Source organism: Schistocerca piceifrons, chromosome 2, assembly GCF_021461385.2.
Source record: "Schistocerca piceifrons isolate TAMUIC-IGC-003096 chromosome 2, iqSchPice1.1, whole genome shotgun sequence".
NCBI classification, from domain to species: Eukaryota; Metazoa; Arthropoda; class Insecta; order Orthoptera; family Acrididae; genus Schistocerca; species Schistocerca piceifrons.
Window position 1 is genome coordinate 834,111,885 of NC_060139.1, and position 18,149 is coordinate 834,130,033.

Sequence of the window (18,149 nt, forward strand, 5' to 3'; positions counted from 1 at the left end):
CCAGCTGTTCCACTGTGTGTCTGTGATAACTGTGTGAGTGTAGATTGTGTTATCTTTTTCAATAAACATGTAGATTTTACACTGTTATCTACTTTCTTTGCCCTTCAAGAATTCGAATTATGCCACTTCTTTATTAAAATGACAGGTATATGCAGATTTCTCGCTATCTTTTTCTATGAATGTAGTTGGCACTTGAGAAGTAAGAATTGTCTTATTTTCTCTCAAAATCAGATGTCATCCACGAACGTACGTGTGTGTGTGTGTGTGTGTGTGTGTGTGTATGAGAGAGAGAGAGAGAGAGAGAGAGAGAGAGCAAGTTTCTTGAGCAAGAACTTTTTGGGGATATATAATTAATATTTGCAATAAGCGATGAGGAATGGCACCTAAATATTTGTAGAAAGTAATTTTGAACATGCAGCTGAAGGGATTATCTTTTAGTATGACCAGTCTTGATCTACACAAATTATAGTCATGATATTCAAGAAATCACATCACTTGTGTGTCAGTGCCACAGTTGCTGAAAGTTTTAGGTATAAATGAAGTAATAAATTCATTTAAATTTGTGGCTGACAAACTGCAATTAATGTGTCATCTCTTAATAGCCACAAAGATGATTAATGTGGATTGAAACCAGTTGTAATGAAAGATCATTCATATAGCTGCTGATAAAATTAACTTCCTTGAAATATATTATACCCGTTTCAGTTTATCCATTGCAGATGACGAACTGCGACTGTGATTTAATCTGGTGTTTATTTGGTAATAAATATGCAACCAGTTGCTTTATTAAGATTTATTCAACCATGAACATGTTTTCGAGCCACTGCAGGCTCATATTCAGATGGAGGTGTTAAAGAAACATTATCTTGTGGACCAAGTGTAGCTTTATGCAGTGCTGGTGTTGCTGGCCAAAATGATGGAAATTTAGTAATCGGTGACTGAACATTTACAGTGCAGTGCGATGTAAGTACCTAAAACATAAAAAAACTTTCGGATTTGTAAATGTTTCGTCACCGATTACTAAATTTGTCATTTGCGCCAGCAACATCAGCACTGCATCAAGCTACACTTGGTCCACAACATAATGTTTCTGTTACATCTCCATCTGAAGGTGAGCCTGCAGTGGCTCGAAAACATTCATGGTTGAATAAATCATAAAAAAGTGACTGGTTGCATATTTATTACCAAATAAATGCCATATTATTCCCTTTTTCTGTTGTTTTACTAATGGAACACTTACAGATCCATCATTATAGTTAAAAATTTTATAAATTGGTATGCAATTTCTGCTTCAATCACTTTTTTATTCTACAAATAATCTGCAACATTCACTGTGTTGCATTATTTTGTTAATAAGAAATGAAAATTAGAAAGTGCTTTCTAATTTGATACTACTGTGATTTTGATTGAAATATTTATTTTCTTTAATTGCAGGTTGAATGAGCGAGTGCTAGGTCAAGATTCTAAAAGCTATTTGGACATGATGGGGACAGCTCGATCTGTAGATTCCTTTGAAACACTCTCTCCACGTGATAAAACGGCTACACTTCTGTCTTCTGGTTTACTTCGGTACTTCAGTCACAAGCAAATGGATCGAGGCAAAGCTCTGCACATCCTTTCATACTGGGTTGTTGTGGATCTCCAGACAGCCAAAGGCAGGCAACTGCTATTATCTGCGTTGGAACAAATGGTAACAGTTAGAAACACCACAGTTGGCTAAATAATGTGTTTTAATAAGCTTTTAAGTTTATTAATAATATATATATATATATATATATATATATATATATATATATATATATATGCACTGAATTAACACATCATATGTTTTATATTTAGCAATCGAGTGGAAATATCCGTGTGGGTCTCCTATTAAACCCAGAAACTGATGCCACTGAACAGCATTTGAACATGTTAGCTATGACTGCTCTGCGAGTACTGAAACCTCCACAAGCAACAAAGCTAATGTCTTCAATACTTACTGATGAACAATCAGCACAAGCCATTGCTGCTGGTCAGAAGGACATAAGTGATATAAATGTAGCAGTAAGTGTTAATGTTATGAATATTATAACCCTTTCAGTGTAAATTGTTATAGAATAGCAACTATCATACTATGTATATAATAAATTCAGGTACCTTATGTTATTGGGCATCTTGAACAGTGTGTTTCTTCATAGAAGAAAGTGCGTTTTTCACTTTGATGTAAATCTTTTGAATTCGCACATGGGATAGTTATGCATTGATAAAAGTAGAGAGACATGGTTGCCAGTTAATTGGTAATTAATGATGTAAGAAATCAGAATTAAGAAGGAAAGGAGACAAAACTTTGAAATCTGTAGAAGGTGGGCAGGTCATAAGTAACTCACTTAGAGCCATAGATAAACACACACAGATCTGCTTAGTTATCAGACTGATTTCATCTTCTTTCTCAGTAGTTTCAAAAATTGGAATCACTCATTACAAAAAATTATATTCAGTTTGATTTTGCCCTGTGTACCCCTTCATCTTATGTTTCAAGCAGATATAACTAGGCATCTTACTTTAATATTGATTTCAGTGTTTTGTAATTATTTTCAATGTTTAAGTCAGGTGATCAAAAATGACTGTCACCCCTTTCCAGCTGCATCTTGCACAGTCTATTGCTCAACCATTTTCAGCTTTGTATTGTTTGTTTGGGAACTGCATTATTCACAGCATAATATAACCATAGATTATCTCAACATAAAAGTTTCTTAGTAAACTTGTTATGTAAAACTGGATTTTGAAGCTGTTGACAATTTCTTCCAGTGTGTTTATCACAGAAGCAAATAATAGGCAGTAGGAAGCCACAGAATTCAGGAATGTCATTGACTGGAGGATATGATAATAGTAAATGGCTCATTGTAAGGGAATTATCATATTTTTGTTTATATATTCGCACCATCTGAAAATTACAATGCAATAACCCCCACTTAATGGAAGATGATACATACATTTTGTGAATAAAATAGTTCAGTAACAAAGCGGGTCACCCTGTACCGTAAATTTGCTGATATATATTAGTACCCAGATGATAATTTTTAATGGGTTATCACTCAGTTCACTGCATTGCCCATTTTTCTTCACCCCCCTCCCCTCCACCCTCCTCTCCCTCTCACTAGTAGGGAGTGTCCACTGGAGTGGACTGCATACATCTATAGTCTCATGACTGATCGAAAATGCAGATTAATGGGCAAAATACTCCTGGCATTAGCACTTCACTCCATCAACCACTATGAAGGATTAAAGGCAGTTCCTAGTTCATAAATGCTCCTTAAAGCCTTTCCTTATTATAAAGTTGCATCTGATCACATTTTGTTCTTTATGCATCTTCAAATTGTGCAAAGTTTCTTGTTAGAAACTGGAAGCCAATCCACAATTTGTAACCTAATAAAGTTATGCAGCTGTTAAATGGGATAAACATGACCATTATTTAAAATCTATATATAAGTGCAAGTTTTCCATTTAACCCAATCCTGTTGCTGCTGCCACCACCAGATGCAGTGTGTTGAAACAAAATCAGCTGCTATTGTTATTGTAACTGAATGTTTCTTGTATAGGTTACTTTGTAGAAATTAAATAAGGACATTTTGTAGCACAAAAAACAAAATCACTTGACTTTGCTGTCCAAGGTTATGAAAAAGGACTTGTTTTGCTGTAGGGAATTGATGTGCCTGAACTGGTAGCAACTATGAAGAAAGATAGAGCCATTTATCAGAGAGAGCTAGCTCTCCACAATGATTTCTGCAAGACTGTACTGAAGATTTCAAGTGGTGCTAGAGCAGTTATAGCAAATGGCCAAATGGTTGGTCCATTTGAAACAGATGAGGACTTTATATCAGATGATTTCTCTCTGTTAGAAAGATACAGCATGAACAGCTATGGTGAAAAAATTATGGAAGTCTTGAAGGAAAATGTTCTCACTGAAGGTAGGTGTGCAAAACATTAAATTAAATGCAAAATTTTTGTGTGTGGCCTATTGTTCCACAAAAACAATAAATATCTCTGTAATGGCTTCTTAACATTGGTGATGACTCAACATCACATGATGTAGGAACTAACATACCCCAAAGTTCCACTTCATCTGTACTCAGTAAACCACCCTATACTGTGTGGCAATAGGTACATGTATAATTTTCCTCTTTGCTTTCCATTCATAATTGGTATATGAGTAGTATTAGTGATGATACCCCTCCGTATGAACCAAATTTTCTCTTAACTTTTTTCTTATGGTCATCATGTAAGTAAGATGTCTGATGGTGGAAGTAACCAGATTCTTGGACTGTTCACTAAGCACTCTGTCTTTCTTATAGCCTCTATTGTTAATTTGTTGAGTATTTCTGTAATTCCCTCATGCTGGCTAAAGGAACCCTTGGAGAATCATACAGCTTTTCTTGGAGTCTCCATGTCTTTTAGTAATTCAGATTGCAAAGGATCCCAGATTGACAAAATATACAAAAGATCTGGTCAAATCAGGGCTGTAAATGGAATCATTCATGGAAGAGTTATTCTTCCTCCATACATTAGTTCAGACAGATACTCCTAGGTATTTAATAGTTCTGATTGACCAGATTATGCAGTTGAAATGTCATTGGGTCTTTTCTACTACATCTACAGCAATATTCCTCAAGCCATCTCACGGTGTTTGTTGGTAGGTATTTTACAGTGATACACAACTTCCTCTGCTCCCATCCCTCTTCTACTCCCCCTCCCACTTCTTCTCCCTGTCCCTCTGCTCCTCCCCCACCCACTTCTACTCCCTGTCCCTCTGCTCCTCCCCCACCCACTTCTACTCCCTGTCCCTCTGCTCCTCCCCCACCCACTTCTACTCCCTGTCCCTCTGCTCCTCCCCCACCCACTTCTACTCTCTGTCCCTCTGCTCCTCCCCCATGCCTCTCCTCCTTGCCCCCCCACCCCATGCCTCTCCTCCTTGCCCCCCCATGCCTCTCCTCCTTGCCCCCCCCCCATGCCTCTCCTCCTTGCCCCCCCCCATGCCTCTCCTCCTTGCCCCCCCCCATGCCTCTCCTCCTTGCCCCCCCCATGCCTCTCCTCCTTGCCCCCCCCATGCCTCTCCTCCTCTCGCCCCCCCCATGCCTCTCCTCCTCTCGCCCCCCCATGCCTCTCCTCCTCTCGCCCCCCATTCCCCGCCCCCATGCCTCTCCTCCTCTCGCCCCCCATGCCACGCCCCCCATGCCCCGCCCCCCATGCCCCGCCCCCCATGCCCCGCCCCCATGCCCCGCCCCCATGCCCCGCCCCCATGCCCCGCCCCCCATGCCCCGCCCCCCATGCCCCGCCCCCCATGCCCCGCCCCCCATGCCCCGCCCCCCATGCCCCGCCCCCCATGCCCCGCCCCCCGTGCCCCGCCCCCCGTGCCCCGCCCCCCGTGCCCCGCCCCCCCGTGCCCCGCCCCCGTGCTCCGCCCCCCCGCGCCCCGCCCCCTCCGCGCCCCGCCCCCTCCGCGCCCCGCCCCCTCCGCGCCCCGCCCCCTCCGCGCCCCGCCCCCTCCGCGCCCCGCCCCCTCCGCGCCCCGCCCCCTCCGCGCCCCGCCCCCTCCGCGCCCCGCCCCCTCCGCGCCCCGCCCCCTCCGCGCCCCGCCCCCTCCGCGCCCCGCCCCCTCCGCGCCCCGCCCCCTCCGCGCCCCGCCCCCTCCGCGCCCCGCCCCCTCCGCGCCCCGCCCCCTCCGCGCCCCGCCCCCTCCGCGCCCCGCCCCCTCCGCGCCCCGCCCCCTCCGCGCCCCGCCCCCTCCGCGCCCCGCCCCCTCCGCGCCCCGCCCCCTCCGCGCCCCGCCCCCTCCGCGCCCCGCCCCCTCCGCGCCCCGCCCCCTCCGCGCCGCGCCCCCTCCGCGCCCCGCCCCCTCCGCGCCGCGCCCCCTCCGCGCCCCGCCCCCTCCGCGCCGCGCCCCCTCCGCGCCCCGCCCCCTCCGCGCCCCGCCCCCTCCGCGCCCCGCCCCCTCCGCGCCCCGCCCCCCTCCGCGCCCCGCCCCCCTCCGCGCCCCGCCCCCCCTCCGCGCCCCGCCCCCCCTCGGCGCCCCGCCCCCCCTCGGCGCCCCGCCCCCCCTCGGCGCCCCGCCCCCCATCGGCGCCCCGCCCCCCATCGGCGCCCCGCCCCCCATCGGCGCCCCGCCCCCCATCGGCGCCCCGCCCCCCATCGGCGCCCCGCCCCCCATCGGCGCCCCGCCCCCCATCGGCGCCCCGCCCCCCCTCGGCGCCCCGCCCCCCCTCGGCGCCCCGCCCCCCCTCGGCGCCCCGCCCCCCCTCGGCGCCCCGCCCCCCCCTCGGCGCCCCGCCCCCCCTCGGCGCCCCGCCCCCCCTCGGCGCCCCGCCCCCCCTCGGCGCTTCGCCCCCCCTCGGCGCCCCGCCCCCCCTCGGCGCCCCGCCCCCCTCGGCGCCCCGCCCCCCTCGGCGCCCCGCCCCCCTCGGCGCCCCGCCCCCCTCGGCGCCCCGCCCCCCTCGGCGCCCCGCCCCCCTCGGCGCCCCGCCCCCCTCGGCGCCCCGCCCCCCTCGGCGCCCCGCCCCCCTCGGCGCCCCGCCCCCCTCGGCGCCCCGCCCCCCTCGGCGCCCCGCCCCCCTCGGCGCCCCGCCCCCCTCGGCGCCCCGCCCCCCTCCGCGCCCCGCCCCCCTCGGCGCCCCGCCCCCCTCGGCGCCCCGCCCCCCTCCGCGCCCCGCCCCCCTCCTCTGTCTCTCTCTCTCTCTCTCTCTCTCTCTCTCTCCCCCCCCCCCTCATGGCTCTCCTCCTCTCCCCGCCCCCCATGGCTCTCCTCCTCTATATAACCCTTTTAGTTTTTTCTCATTGAAATGCACAAAGACTGTGTGACAACTTAAACTGAACATTCTATGCCTTAGGCTCCTATTATCTAGCTGTGGTAAAATATAGCAGACTGTCACATTTTGTTAACTGTGTGTGTGTGTGTGTGTGTGTGTGTGTCTGTGTGTGTAGTCCTTGCATAGGCAAGCTTGTCACGAGTTGCTCTGAACTATTGTACTCTTCGTGGCAACAGAAATCTTCTTCCTCCAACAGTGTAGCTAACTATAAATTAATTGCTTATTGGCATGGGTTAATTCCCATTCTTCCACTGTAAAATATACTTTTGTACGCTGATTTCTTCTTTTAGCTTGCAAAATCTTTTCTCAAAGCTGTATTTGTCTAATTGTGACTGCTTATTGTCAAATGGACAATTTTCAGCAAAATTGATATACTATGCTGGCCTTTAATTATGTAGACAAATGCGAAAGAGAAATAGCAACACTTCATTGTATGGTACTGTTGTTCCCTATTGCACTTGCATACTTACAATGTACTGTGAACTGATGTATTTTGAATTTCAGAGACAGAACTGAACTTTGAAAACCAGATTTTTCCCGTCAGATTTTTTATTTTGTTACACAAATTGCAAACTACATTTTAATGTTATAAATAAAATAATCTTGTCATTAAATGACTTAAAATAGTATTATATTAATATTTTGGTGAATATTAGTTTGTTTGAATTGCTAATAAAGCAATTATAAGAGTCACTGACTCACCATATATAAGCATAAGTGTAACATTCATCTTTCATTGTTATACATTGACAATATCTGTTAGAGAAAAGTATATGTAGTACATAGATAGGCAGATAGAGGTATTAATAGATGTTCCTTTTGTTCAATAGAATCATAGTGAGGAGATCCTGAAGGATACAGAATATGTCATAAATACAAAACTAAGCTCATCATGTATACAAAGTAACACAGATACCATGTCTTACTTTCAACGTTATTCATTTTGCATGGAAGTTGACTAATGAAGTATTATTTCTGGAAATATGTAAATTTAGAAGGTTTAATATGTTGAAACACATAGCAGCCTTTCCACAGATAAATGTTTGTGGACTCAAAGGCATGCACTTCAATGATTAGACAGCAGTTAGCTCAAAACTTTGTCAATGTGTACCTTAGTGTTTTATGTGTGTTGATATTACTTATTTGATAATGGATTGCAGAGGAAGATCTTATTGAGAATAGTGATGTGCTGATGCAAGCTGTTGGCTTGCTGGTATCAAGACAACAAACAAGAAGTCGATTTGACATACCTGTCAAGAGAGAACTCTATAGGTCAGTAACCCACAGCTCAGTGTAATTATCTGTTTCACATGAACTATCCAGCATATTAATACATAAATTTAAGTTACGACAAAGACAATACTCTATACATGTTGAATCTGATTTTCTTTGTTGGATTTAAATTGTAATTGGAGACATTACTGTTCATGCAATCTACACAAAACTTATTAATGTTCTTTTAAATTCCTGGAACACTAATCTTGTGGTTTAACAACAATATCAGTTAGGTTAGATTGCTACTCCCCACAAAAAAAAAGGCATTGAGTGGGAGATGGACACATGTGAAAGCTTATTAAGCTATTGGATAAGTATTCATCAGATCCAGAAAAATGCACACACATGCATACAGGTGCATCTTACACACACATTGCCACTGTTATCACTAGATGCTGAGGTAAAAGAGCCTCAGTGCTTAGTGGCAGCAGTCTCCATATGTGTGTGATTAGTGCGTATGTGTTAGTCTAATTCTGATGAAGGACCTTGTACAACAGATTAGTCTACTTTTAAATGTGCCTGTTTACCACTCAGTGCCTCCTCTGTGTGGCAAATAGCAGTCTATCCTAATTCATACTGCTGTTATTTCATCCTGGGTTTTCCATTGTTAATCTTGCAGTCTATGTTTGTAAGATCAAGTAATTTTTTATTTACAAAAATTACAAAGAAAAATAGAATGCACCTTTTTGATTATAAAAAATGATTACATTATTGATAAAAGTAAATCACAAATACTTTAATCTGTGAAGTAATATGTTAAGAGTTTGTATGGTATGTGACAGATTTCTTTGTAGAACACTGAAAATATTCATTTAACATGTAGTCAATATGTCAGAGATGGGACTGTGGTATGATAATTAATCATATTTATTCAGATTTTGCACAAAATATAATTACACTTACCTATAGATAGCTGCTGTGAAGCACCCGTTAATGTGTATTTCATACCATTATTTACATCCTCCTTTGTACTCCTCTCTCAAAGAGAATGTGCAAAAGTGATTACCATATTTACTTGAATCTAAGCCGCACTCGAATCTAAGCCGCACCTGAGAAATGAGACTCGAAATAAAGGAAAAAAAAATTTCCCGAATCTAAGCCGCACCTGAAATTTGCGACTCGAAATTCAAGGGGAGAGAAAAGTTTTAGGCCGCACCTCCAAATCGAAACAAAGTTGGTCTATTGTAATATGAGAGACAATTTACGTCGAATGAATGACGATACAGCGACAGTAGTTTGGTTCGAGTCGTAAGCTTAGCAGTTAAGCTTTACCAGGTAGCCATTGCTATGCGTCAGGTGCTCCGTCCGTATTTATATGAGTACCCTTCCTTTTTCACGTGCTCTGTCTGGTTTGAATCGATTGCTTATTTTGCTTTGATCTGATAAGTGCTGTTTTCTTTGTTATAGGTGTTCACGTCATCCTAAGCTGAAAATGCATTACTGTACTGTGTCATTCATTGTTTGTCGCATTCTGATAGTGCGTGTTTACGGCCTGTCGCCGCTCGCGGCACGGCTTGCTTTTGTGCGCGCTACCGCCGCTTAAAAAAGAGAGGAATCGTCTCATTAGCGAAACAATGGCAAGAGACTGCTATTTGTTGTTACTTACACTGCTGCTTTCTTTGATAATGATCAACAAGAACCAAATAATAGACTGCGTATGATAGAACATGTTCTGAATGAGAGTTCGGCGAAAATTTTTCTCCGTTTGAAAATCTTTGTGGCTGCTTCTTTAGTACATCAAATTCTGCACAGAAATTAGTCACCTTAGATTTAAAAATCTAGTCAGTTGCCGTGCTTCATTTCTGACTGTATCACATTAGGCATAAGAATAATACGAATATAAACATGACACGATACGTATATTCTTCCGCGTTTGCTGTTGTCTCACTCTAGTTTCGTAGTTTATTAGGCAGACAGGATTTAAATGAGATAGCAGCAAATGCGAAAGAATACATGGCAAAATGTTTATATTCGATTATTCTTATGGTGAAGAGAATACTGCATGTGATTCACATTTCATCAGGTTCCTATTAGCAACTATCTCTTCTCACTGGTAGGAAAAAATTCAGAACGTAGAGTTGGCCATATTGACAAACATCCTAAACAGTCTTGCCAGTCGGATTTTCGTAGTACATTGAAATTCTGCTACATTCGAAGACGAACAATACGGAATTTGTATTTACTTCGTTGGATAATGTATGAAAATGCAGTGGTCGAAACTCGGGGCGGAGAAAAAAAAGCTCGTCTTCCACCTTTTTTTTTTTTTTTTTTTTTTTTTTTTTTTTTTTTTTTTTTTTTTTTTTTTTTTTTTTACGATGCAGAGGTTTTGGCGAAAGTATTTATCTTTGTGCCTACAAAGCATACCTGTGTAGCGCTACATATATTCGACAGCAGAAGTTATAGTTGTAGCGGCACCTACCAACATTTTTCAGAACTTCCGCTTGCTTTGCACTCGATTCTAAGCCGCAGGCGGTTTTTTGGATTACAAAAATCGGAAAAAAAGTGCGGCTTAGATTCGAGTAAATACAGTACCTGCCTTTGTTCACAACCTGTTCTTTTCTGTCTTGTTCCCCAGGTCTTCCAGAGACATCCGATGGTCTCAGTAGCATTATCTCAGACTATCAAATATTGGTTCTTCACTTGTACTAAACAGCATTTTTAAAAAAAGTAGCTTTCTTCTCAGTGACTCCTGTGTGTCTCCTGACCGTCTCCATAATGTTCTTATTCTAAATAAATTGGACCCCTACAATAGCAGCCTGTTTCTACCATCTGATAGTGCAACATCCTCTGTTTTCTCAGGATTTTATGAATTTTGTTAAAACCAAAATGGGCTATTATCATGCTATTTGGAATCCATTTACTGAGGATGTGAAGGATAGTAAATTTAACCGTTGTCCACAACTCCTTTATGCATGTTGCAGTTTGTGTGTTAGTGAATGCTTATCCTCTTTGGCAGACTTAAAAACCATTCCTGACCATTTACACTACTGGCCATTACAATTGCTACACCACGAAGATGACGTGCTACCAACATGAAATTTAACCGACAGGAAGAAGATGCTGTGATATGCAAATGATTAGCTTTTCAGAGCATTCACACAAGGTTGGCGCCGGTGGTGACACCTACAACGTGCTGACATGAGTAAAGTTTCCAACTGATTTCTCATACACAAACAGCAGCTGACCAGCGTTGCCTGGTGAAACGTTGTTGTGATGCCTCGTGTAAGGAGGAGAAATGCATTCCATCACGTTTCACACTTTGATAAAGGTCGGATTGTAGCCTATAGCGATTGCGGTTTATCGTATCGCGACATTTCTGCTCGCGTTGGTCAAGATTCAATGACTGTTAGCAGAATATGGAATCAGTGGGTTCAGGAGGGTAATACAGAAAGCTGTGCTGGATCCCAACAGCCTCGTATCACTAGTAGTCTAAATGACAGGCATCTTAGCCGCATGGCTGTAGTGGATCGTGCAGCCACATCTCAATCCCTCAGTCAACAGATGGGGACGTTTGCAAGATGACAAGCATCTGCACGAACAGTTCGACTACGTTTGAAGCAGCATGCTCTATCAGCTCGGAGACCATGGCTGCAGTTACCCTGGACGCTGCATCACAGACAGGAGCACCTGCGATGGTGTACTCAATGACCAACCTGGATGCACGAATAGCAAAACGTCATTTTTTCGGATGAATTCAGGTTCTGTTTACAGCATCATAATGGTCGCATCCGTGTTTGGCGACATCGCGGTGAACACACATTGGAAGCATGTATTCATCATCGCCATACTGGCGTATCACTCGGTGTGACAGTATGGGGTGCCATTGGTTACACGTCTCAGTCATCTCTTGTTCGCATTGATGGCACTTTGAATAGTGGACGTTACATTTCAGATGTGTTAAGACCCGTGGCTCTACCCTTCATTCGATCCCTGCGAAACCCTACATTTCAGCAGGGTAATGCACGACCACATGTTGCAGGTCCTGTATGGGCCTTTCTGGATACAGAAAATGTGAGACTGCTGCCCTGGCCAGCACATTCTCTAGATGTCTCACCAACTGAAAACATCTGGTCAATGGTGGCCGAGCAGCTTGCTCGTCACAATATGCTAGTCACTACTCTTGATGAACTGTGGTATCGTGTTGAAGCTGCATGGGCAGCTGTACCTTTACACGCCATCCAAACTCTGTTTGACTGAATGCCCAGGCATATCAAGGTTGTTATTACGGCCAGAGGTGGTTGTTCTGGGTACTGATTTCACAGGATGCATGTACCCAAGTTGCGTGTAAATGTAATCACATGTCAGTTCTAGTATAATATATTTGTCCAATGAATACCCGTTTATCATCTGCGTTTCTTCTTGGTGTATCAATTTTAATGGCCAGTAGTGTATATATAAATAAAGTAAGACAACCACTCACTTCTAAAGCCAGCTGATGTGTGGCACATAGAGACATGCAGCAGAAAATAGTGTTTACACTAGCTTTCAAGCTCTTGCTCTTTCTCTCTACACACACACACACACACACACACACACACACACACACACACCAGTGGGTGCGGTGAGACTCGGAGCAGTGTGTGTGTGTGTGTGTGTGTGTGTGTGTGTGTGTGTGTGTGTGTGTGTGTGAAAATGTGGGTATTTCCATTAAAGAAAGATCAAGAGGTTGAAAACTAGAGTAAATACTATTTCCTGTTGCGTGTTTCTGTGCACTACACATCAACCAGTTATAGGTGAGTAGTTGATTTCCCTTTATTTTACATATTATTCCATCCAGGAATTTCTGTCATTGTAATTCCTAGATTTTTATATAGATTTCCAGGTTTTAGTAATGACTGTTTTTTGCACTTCTATCAAGATTGCTCATTGTTGTCCTTTTGCTGACAGTGTCAGCAAGGCCAGGTGGTTTGTTGTCAGCAGTCTAAAACATTTTTGTTGCATATGTTCTATTGAGGAAAAGCAAGAAAATATTTTACAAAGTTCTATACAAGTTGCAGAATTTACTGAAGTATATCATTTATGCCAAGGCAAAGGAGTTCTTTTCACATTTCCATTTGGGGCCAAACAAGGAAAACTGTCAGCAATATCACAATAATAATATTACACTCTGTAAAGAAAATACAGATGTTGATACTGTAGTAGATATAGTTGGTCTCTGCTGGTGATGTTTTGTTTAATGTTCAGTGTGGTTTGCCTCATTGAAATAAACTGTGTATGAGTGTGTTTATTGTTTGCAGTGTTCTGAAACTACCTCCTCGTTCTGCATCTGAACCAGTCTTTGAAATTGCTGTGGTTGTTGATCCAGTGTCTCGCGGAGCCCAAAAAGTGGGCCCAATCCTCTCCATCCTCTATGAAGTCCTGAACTGCAATATTAAGGTGTACCTTAATTGTGTTGAGAAGAACAGTGATATGCCACTCAAAAGGTTAGTATGGATCATTAATTTTTACACAATGTTAGTTAATACTTAATCTAAGAAAATGAATAATCTAAAATGATGTTAAACTACTAAAGGATAAAGAAAACTGCTTTCACAGCATCAGCTTGACAGATGCTCAATAGGTAAGTCATCCAAACTGTCAGAACCTTTACATTCTGTCCAATAAGGATATAAATTGTGAAAGATACTTTACAGATGACTTGACTATAAAACTGAAATGACTTGAGGTAAAAGAGAAGACGTGACAAGACTTAAATTAACAATAAAATAATGATTTTTTGACAAGATGTTTGGAATAACAGTGATCGAAATTCAATTATAGTGAAAAAACCAGTCTTGGTTGCAAAATAGAAGGTAATTTATTTGTGGTGGCAGAATACAACCTATATAGATCATTTTCAGACCATAAGACGTCCCATTCAGTAATCTGTGGAGGTGGTGAGATGAGCTGAATTGTATTCCAGAAGGCACAATTGTCAATTCTCTCATAATTGATAATTGTGCCTTGTGGTATACAGTAGGCTCCACTCAGCATCCCTGAGGATCACTGAAAGAGACACCCCATAATCTGTATACACTGAAATTATTTTCTGTTTTGTGATAAAGATTGAGTTTTTCATTATAACAATAAAATCTCCTTTGTAATTTTCATAGTGTATTTCTGTGTATTTCTGTGTATTATTGTTCTGTTGTCTCATTTAGTCTGTGACTTTGGGACAATTTCTCAGGATTTCTCTATACTTCCCATCCTTTTTACAAAGGGAATAACACAGGAAGAAGTTGATATGTGGTGGTGGTGATGTTACATTGCACAGGATGTGTGCAGGATCCGCCCATAAATTATCTTTCTAAGATAGTTTAAATGTTCATGTGGCCATCACATAGCGGTTGTGGCTTGCCACTATCACTTTATATAATATGAAAGCTGTGTTGTGGTATTAGGTGTTGTCATGCTGGAAAGAAGTTTTGGTCAAGAACATGAGACATTAGCAGATATTTTGTATATTCTATCACCTCAGTATAACTTTATGATATGCCACTCCATAATACATGGTCGTTCATCAGTATGGAGCTAATAAAAAAAAAAAAAAAAAAAAAAAAAAAAAAAAACATTAGGAAAGGTGCTTTCACCTGTGGACTTGCTGGTCATCTGCATCTAGATATAAATGGAGTGAATCACTAAACTTCACATGCTACCAATTTTGCCATACAGTACTCTCTAACATGACCCTAGTCCAGTGTTTGCTGGTTGTTATTTTCAGTAAAGGGAAGCAGTTATAAAGACTATGTACACATAATCACCATTAAAACATCTGACTGTTTTACAGCTGATATGAACTAGTTCACTATCCACTACCTCTGTTTGTGCAATTGTTACATATGGCTGTGAGACAATGTCACAAAACGTTTCGTATGTGCAAATCAGCTTTGCATAGGCTCATAGTGTAGCATTTGTAGAATGTGAGCCCATGTACTTCTTTTGTGTACAAGTGTAGGTTCAAGGGATATTCCAATTTCAAACCAGTTTTATCAATGGCAGATCCGCACCACAAGCCACCTTTATACACTCTTGATGTGCACTTTCTGCTGCTGTATGATGCATGGCCAGACATACTAACCAAAGGTTTTGAATGTTTCCTTCTGTAGAACCCACCTAATTAGTCCAAAAGTATCCCACTGACTGCATCAGGATGAAACTGCTTTGATATTTGTATTGGAGCCCTTCAATCAATCATATTTGTCACATGCATATATGTTCATAAATATGAAATTTTTTTGTCTTTGTACCTTTTACAATAGATTCAATGGTAATTAGTTGTGGGGCATGCCTTTATTTGCTTCATAGCCATATGTACATATTACATAGATGGTCTCTCAGAGTAACACCCAGAATGCTCATTGGGAACATTTTGAACTCATGTTAAATCTTGATTGTCTGTCACTGTGATGAAAATTTGTCTGTATGGACAATGAAGAGAGAAAACGGCTCACCAAATGTCTGATTTTAGAAACCCACTCGCAAAATTATTTCGTTTATTCATTCAGTCACACTTTGTATCCTGTAAATTCCATGGTGAAAGAGAGCCTTTGGGTGTATGGAACTAGTGAAGTTCTACAGGGCATCCAGAAAAGAATGTCCCAGTTAATAGTACCAACTGTCAGCATTGTAGTGTGTTGGTTCAGGGTTACAATTGAAGAGTAACTCACAGTTTTAGATAAGCCAATGCGCAACTACCGCTTTGTGTTTCCCCACTTGCAGTGCCACAATGCGAGATATGCAAAATGGCAACTCCTGAGCATAAAGTGTTTTGTGTTCTGCAGTTTGCTATATGTGAGTCTGTAATTTCGGTTCAGTTTCATTTAAAGTTTAATTTTGATCCCACTTGTGGAATAAACATCTGCCAGTGATATAGTCAATTCAAAATGATCAGATGTGTGAGTGAAGGAAAAAGCATGGGATGACCGAAAGTACCTGAAGAGGATGTTGAGCATGTCAGAACAACCTGTGCCCATAGTTCTGGAAGTCAGTTTGGAAAGCAAGTCTTGAACTCCAGTTGCCAAAGATAACAGTGCGGAAAGCTTTAAGAAAAACATTTACAGAAGTGTCCATACTGGTTACAGTTAGTACATACTTTAAAGCTAGATGACTATGGTGTACATTACAACTTTGAAAGTGAAGTGTCGCAGTGGGAAGATGACTTCCTTGATTGTGTTAGGTGTAATGATGAGGTGACATTTCATCTATGTGAGAAGGTAGATACCAAAGTGTTTGTATGGGGGGAGGGGAGGGGGTCAGGATATCCTCGATAAATCATAAAATATCAATCCCCAAAATTAAACTTTTTCTGCACTGTTTCCCGATGTCAAATGTATAGACCTTTCTTTTTGCTGAAGCTACCATAATGAGTGGATTATCTGGATATGTTGCAAGAATGGTTCTTTCCCCAATTAGAAGGTGAACCTCCAAAAATTTTGGTAACAAAATGGAGTCCCTCTCTTTGGCATCTTTTTGTGTCGGTGTGGTTGATCATCAAAGTTCCTGACCTTTAGGTTAGTCATAACAACCAGTAATACAAAGTTCTTTCCCATTGTCCTCCACATTCACCTAGTCTCACGCCATGCGATCTTTTCCACTGGAGCTTTATAAAAGATCGCACCTACATTGTGGCACTACCTAATGATTTGCTAGAATTGACACAGAATTGAGGAGACTATTGCTATTAATCAAAGTGTGAGAAGAATTGAATTTCAGGTTGGATGAGTGCGGTATAACTGAAGGCACACGTAATGAACATTTGTAAGAAAATCTAGGTTAGTTTACCTCCAATTTGATGTAAAATTTGTAGTAAATGCCTAAATTATACTGGTATAATAAACCATTGAGACTCTGACATTGTGGACATCCTGCACATCAACAGGCAGAACCAACCAACCGATTTCCATAAAATATACTAACAGCAAATTATGGTTACTGATAATTATGGGAATTACCTCTAGATTACTTTATATGTGGATAGCTGCTGTGTTTAATCCCATACTTAAAACAAAACATTTATACAACTTTAGACAGACCACTATTGACTATCTGTATACTGGCAAAGTCAAGATCTACCTAATACAAATATTGTAACAATAAAATTAATCAATTATTGGTGATGTAATGTAAATGTATAGATAAAAAAAATCTACTCACCAAGTGGCGGCAGGAGAAAACACGCACAAGAAGGTTTAACTTTTACAAGCTTTAACTTTTACAAGCTTTAACTTTTACAAGCTTTAACTTTTACAAGCTTTAACTTTTACAAGCTTTAACTTTTACAAGCTTTAACTTTTACAAGCTTTAACTTTTACAAGCTTTAACTTTTACAAGCTTTAACTTTTACAAGCTTTAACTTTTACAAGCTTTAACTTTTACAAGCTTTAACTTTTACAAGCTTTAACTTTTACAAGCTTTAACTTTTACAAGCTTTAACTTTTACAAGCTTTAACTTTTACAAGCTTTAACTTTTACAAGCTTTAACTTTTACAAGCTTTAACTTTTACAAGCTTTAACTTTTACAAGCTTTAACTTTTACAAGCTTTAACTTTTACAAGCTTTAACTTTTACAAGCTTTAACTTTTACAAGCTTTAACTTTTACAAGCTTTAACTTTTACAAGCTTTAACTTTTACAAGCTTTAACTTTTACAAGCTTTAACTTTTACAAGCTTTAACTTTTACAAGCTTTAACTTTTACAAGCTTTAACTTTTACAAGCTTTAACTTTTACAAGCTTTCAGAGCTGCTCCTCCCGGCAGAAGAGTTGAATGAGAAGGAAGAGGGGATAAGGAAAGGACTGGAGAGGTTTAGGAAAATGGATACAGTTCAGAAAAGTCACCCAGAACCATGAGTCAGAGGAGACTAACTGGATAGGATGAGAAGGAAAGGCAGTCTTTCCTCCTTCTGGGTGACTTTTCTGAACTGTACCCCTTTTCCTAAACGCCTCCAGTTCTTTTCCTTCACCCCTCTTCCTTCCCATTCAACTCTTCCTCCAGAAGAAAGAGCCACTGTCTATGGAAGATTGTAAAATTTAAACCTTTTTGTATGTGTGTTCTC

The 18,149-nt window shown here is 42.2% G+C and overlaps 1 protein-coding gene across 1 annotated transcript in view; it reads left to right on the forward strand.

The window, feature by feature from the left end:
* The window catches only part of LOC124774920 (UDP-glucose:glycoprotein glucosyltransferase), a 128,283-nt gene that overhangs the window by 70,283 nt on the left and 39,851 nt on the right, over window positions 1–18,149 (forward strand). Inside the window, exons 12-16 of the mRNA XM_047249596.1 lie at window positions 1,435–1,690; window positions 1,840–2,046; window positions 3,683–3,950; window positions 8,003–8,114; window positions 13,355–13,540. Of these exons, the coding sequence (XP_047105552.1) occupies window positions 1,435–1,690; window positions 1,840–2,046; window positions 3,683–3,950; window positions 8,003–8,114; window positions 13,355–13,540 (1,029 nt within the window). The remainder of the gene's footprint in view (window positions 1–1,434; window positions 1,691–1,839; window positions 2,047–3,682; window positions 3,951–8,002; window positions 8,115–13,354; window positions 13,541–18,149) is intronic.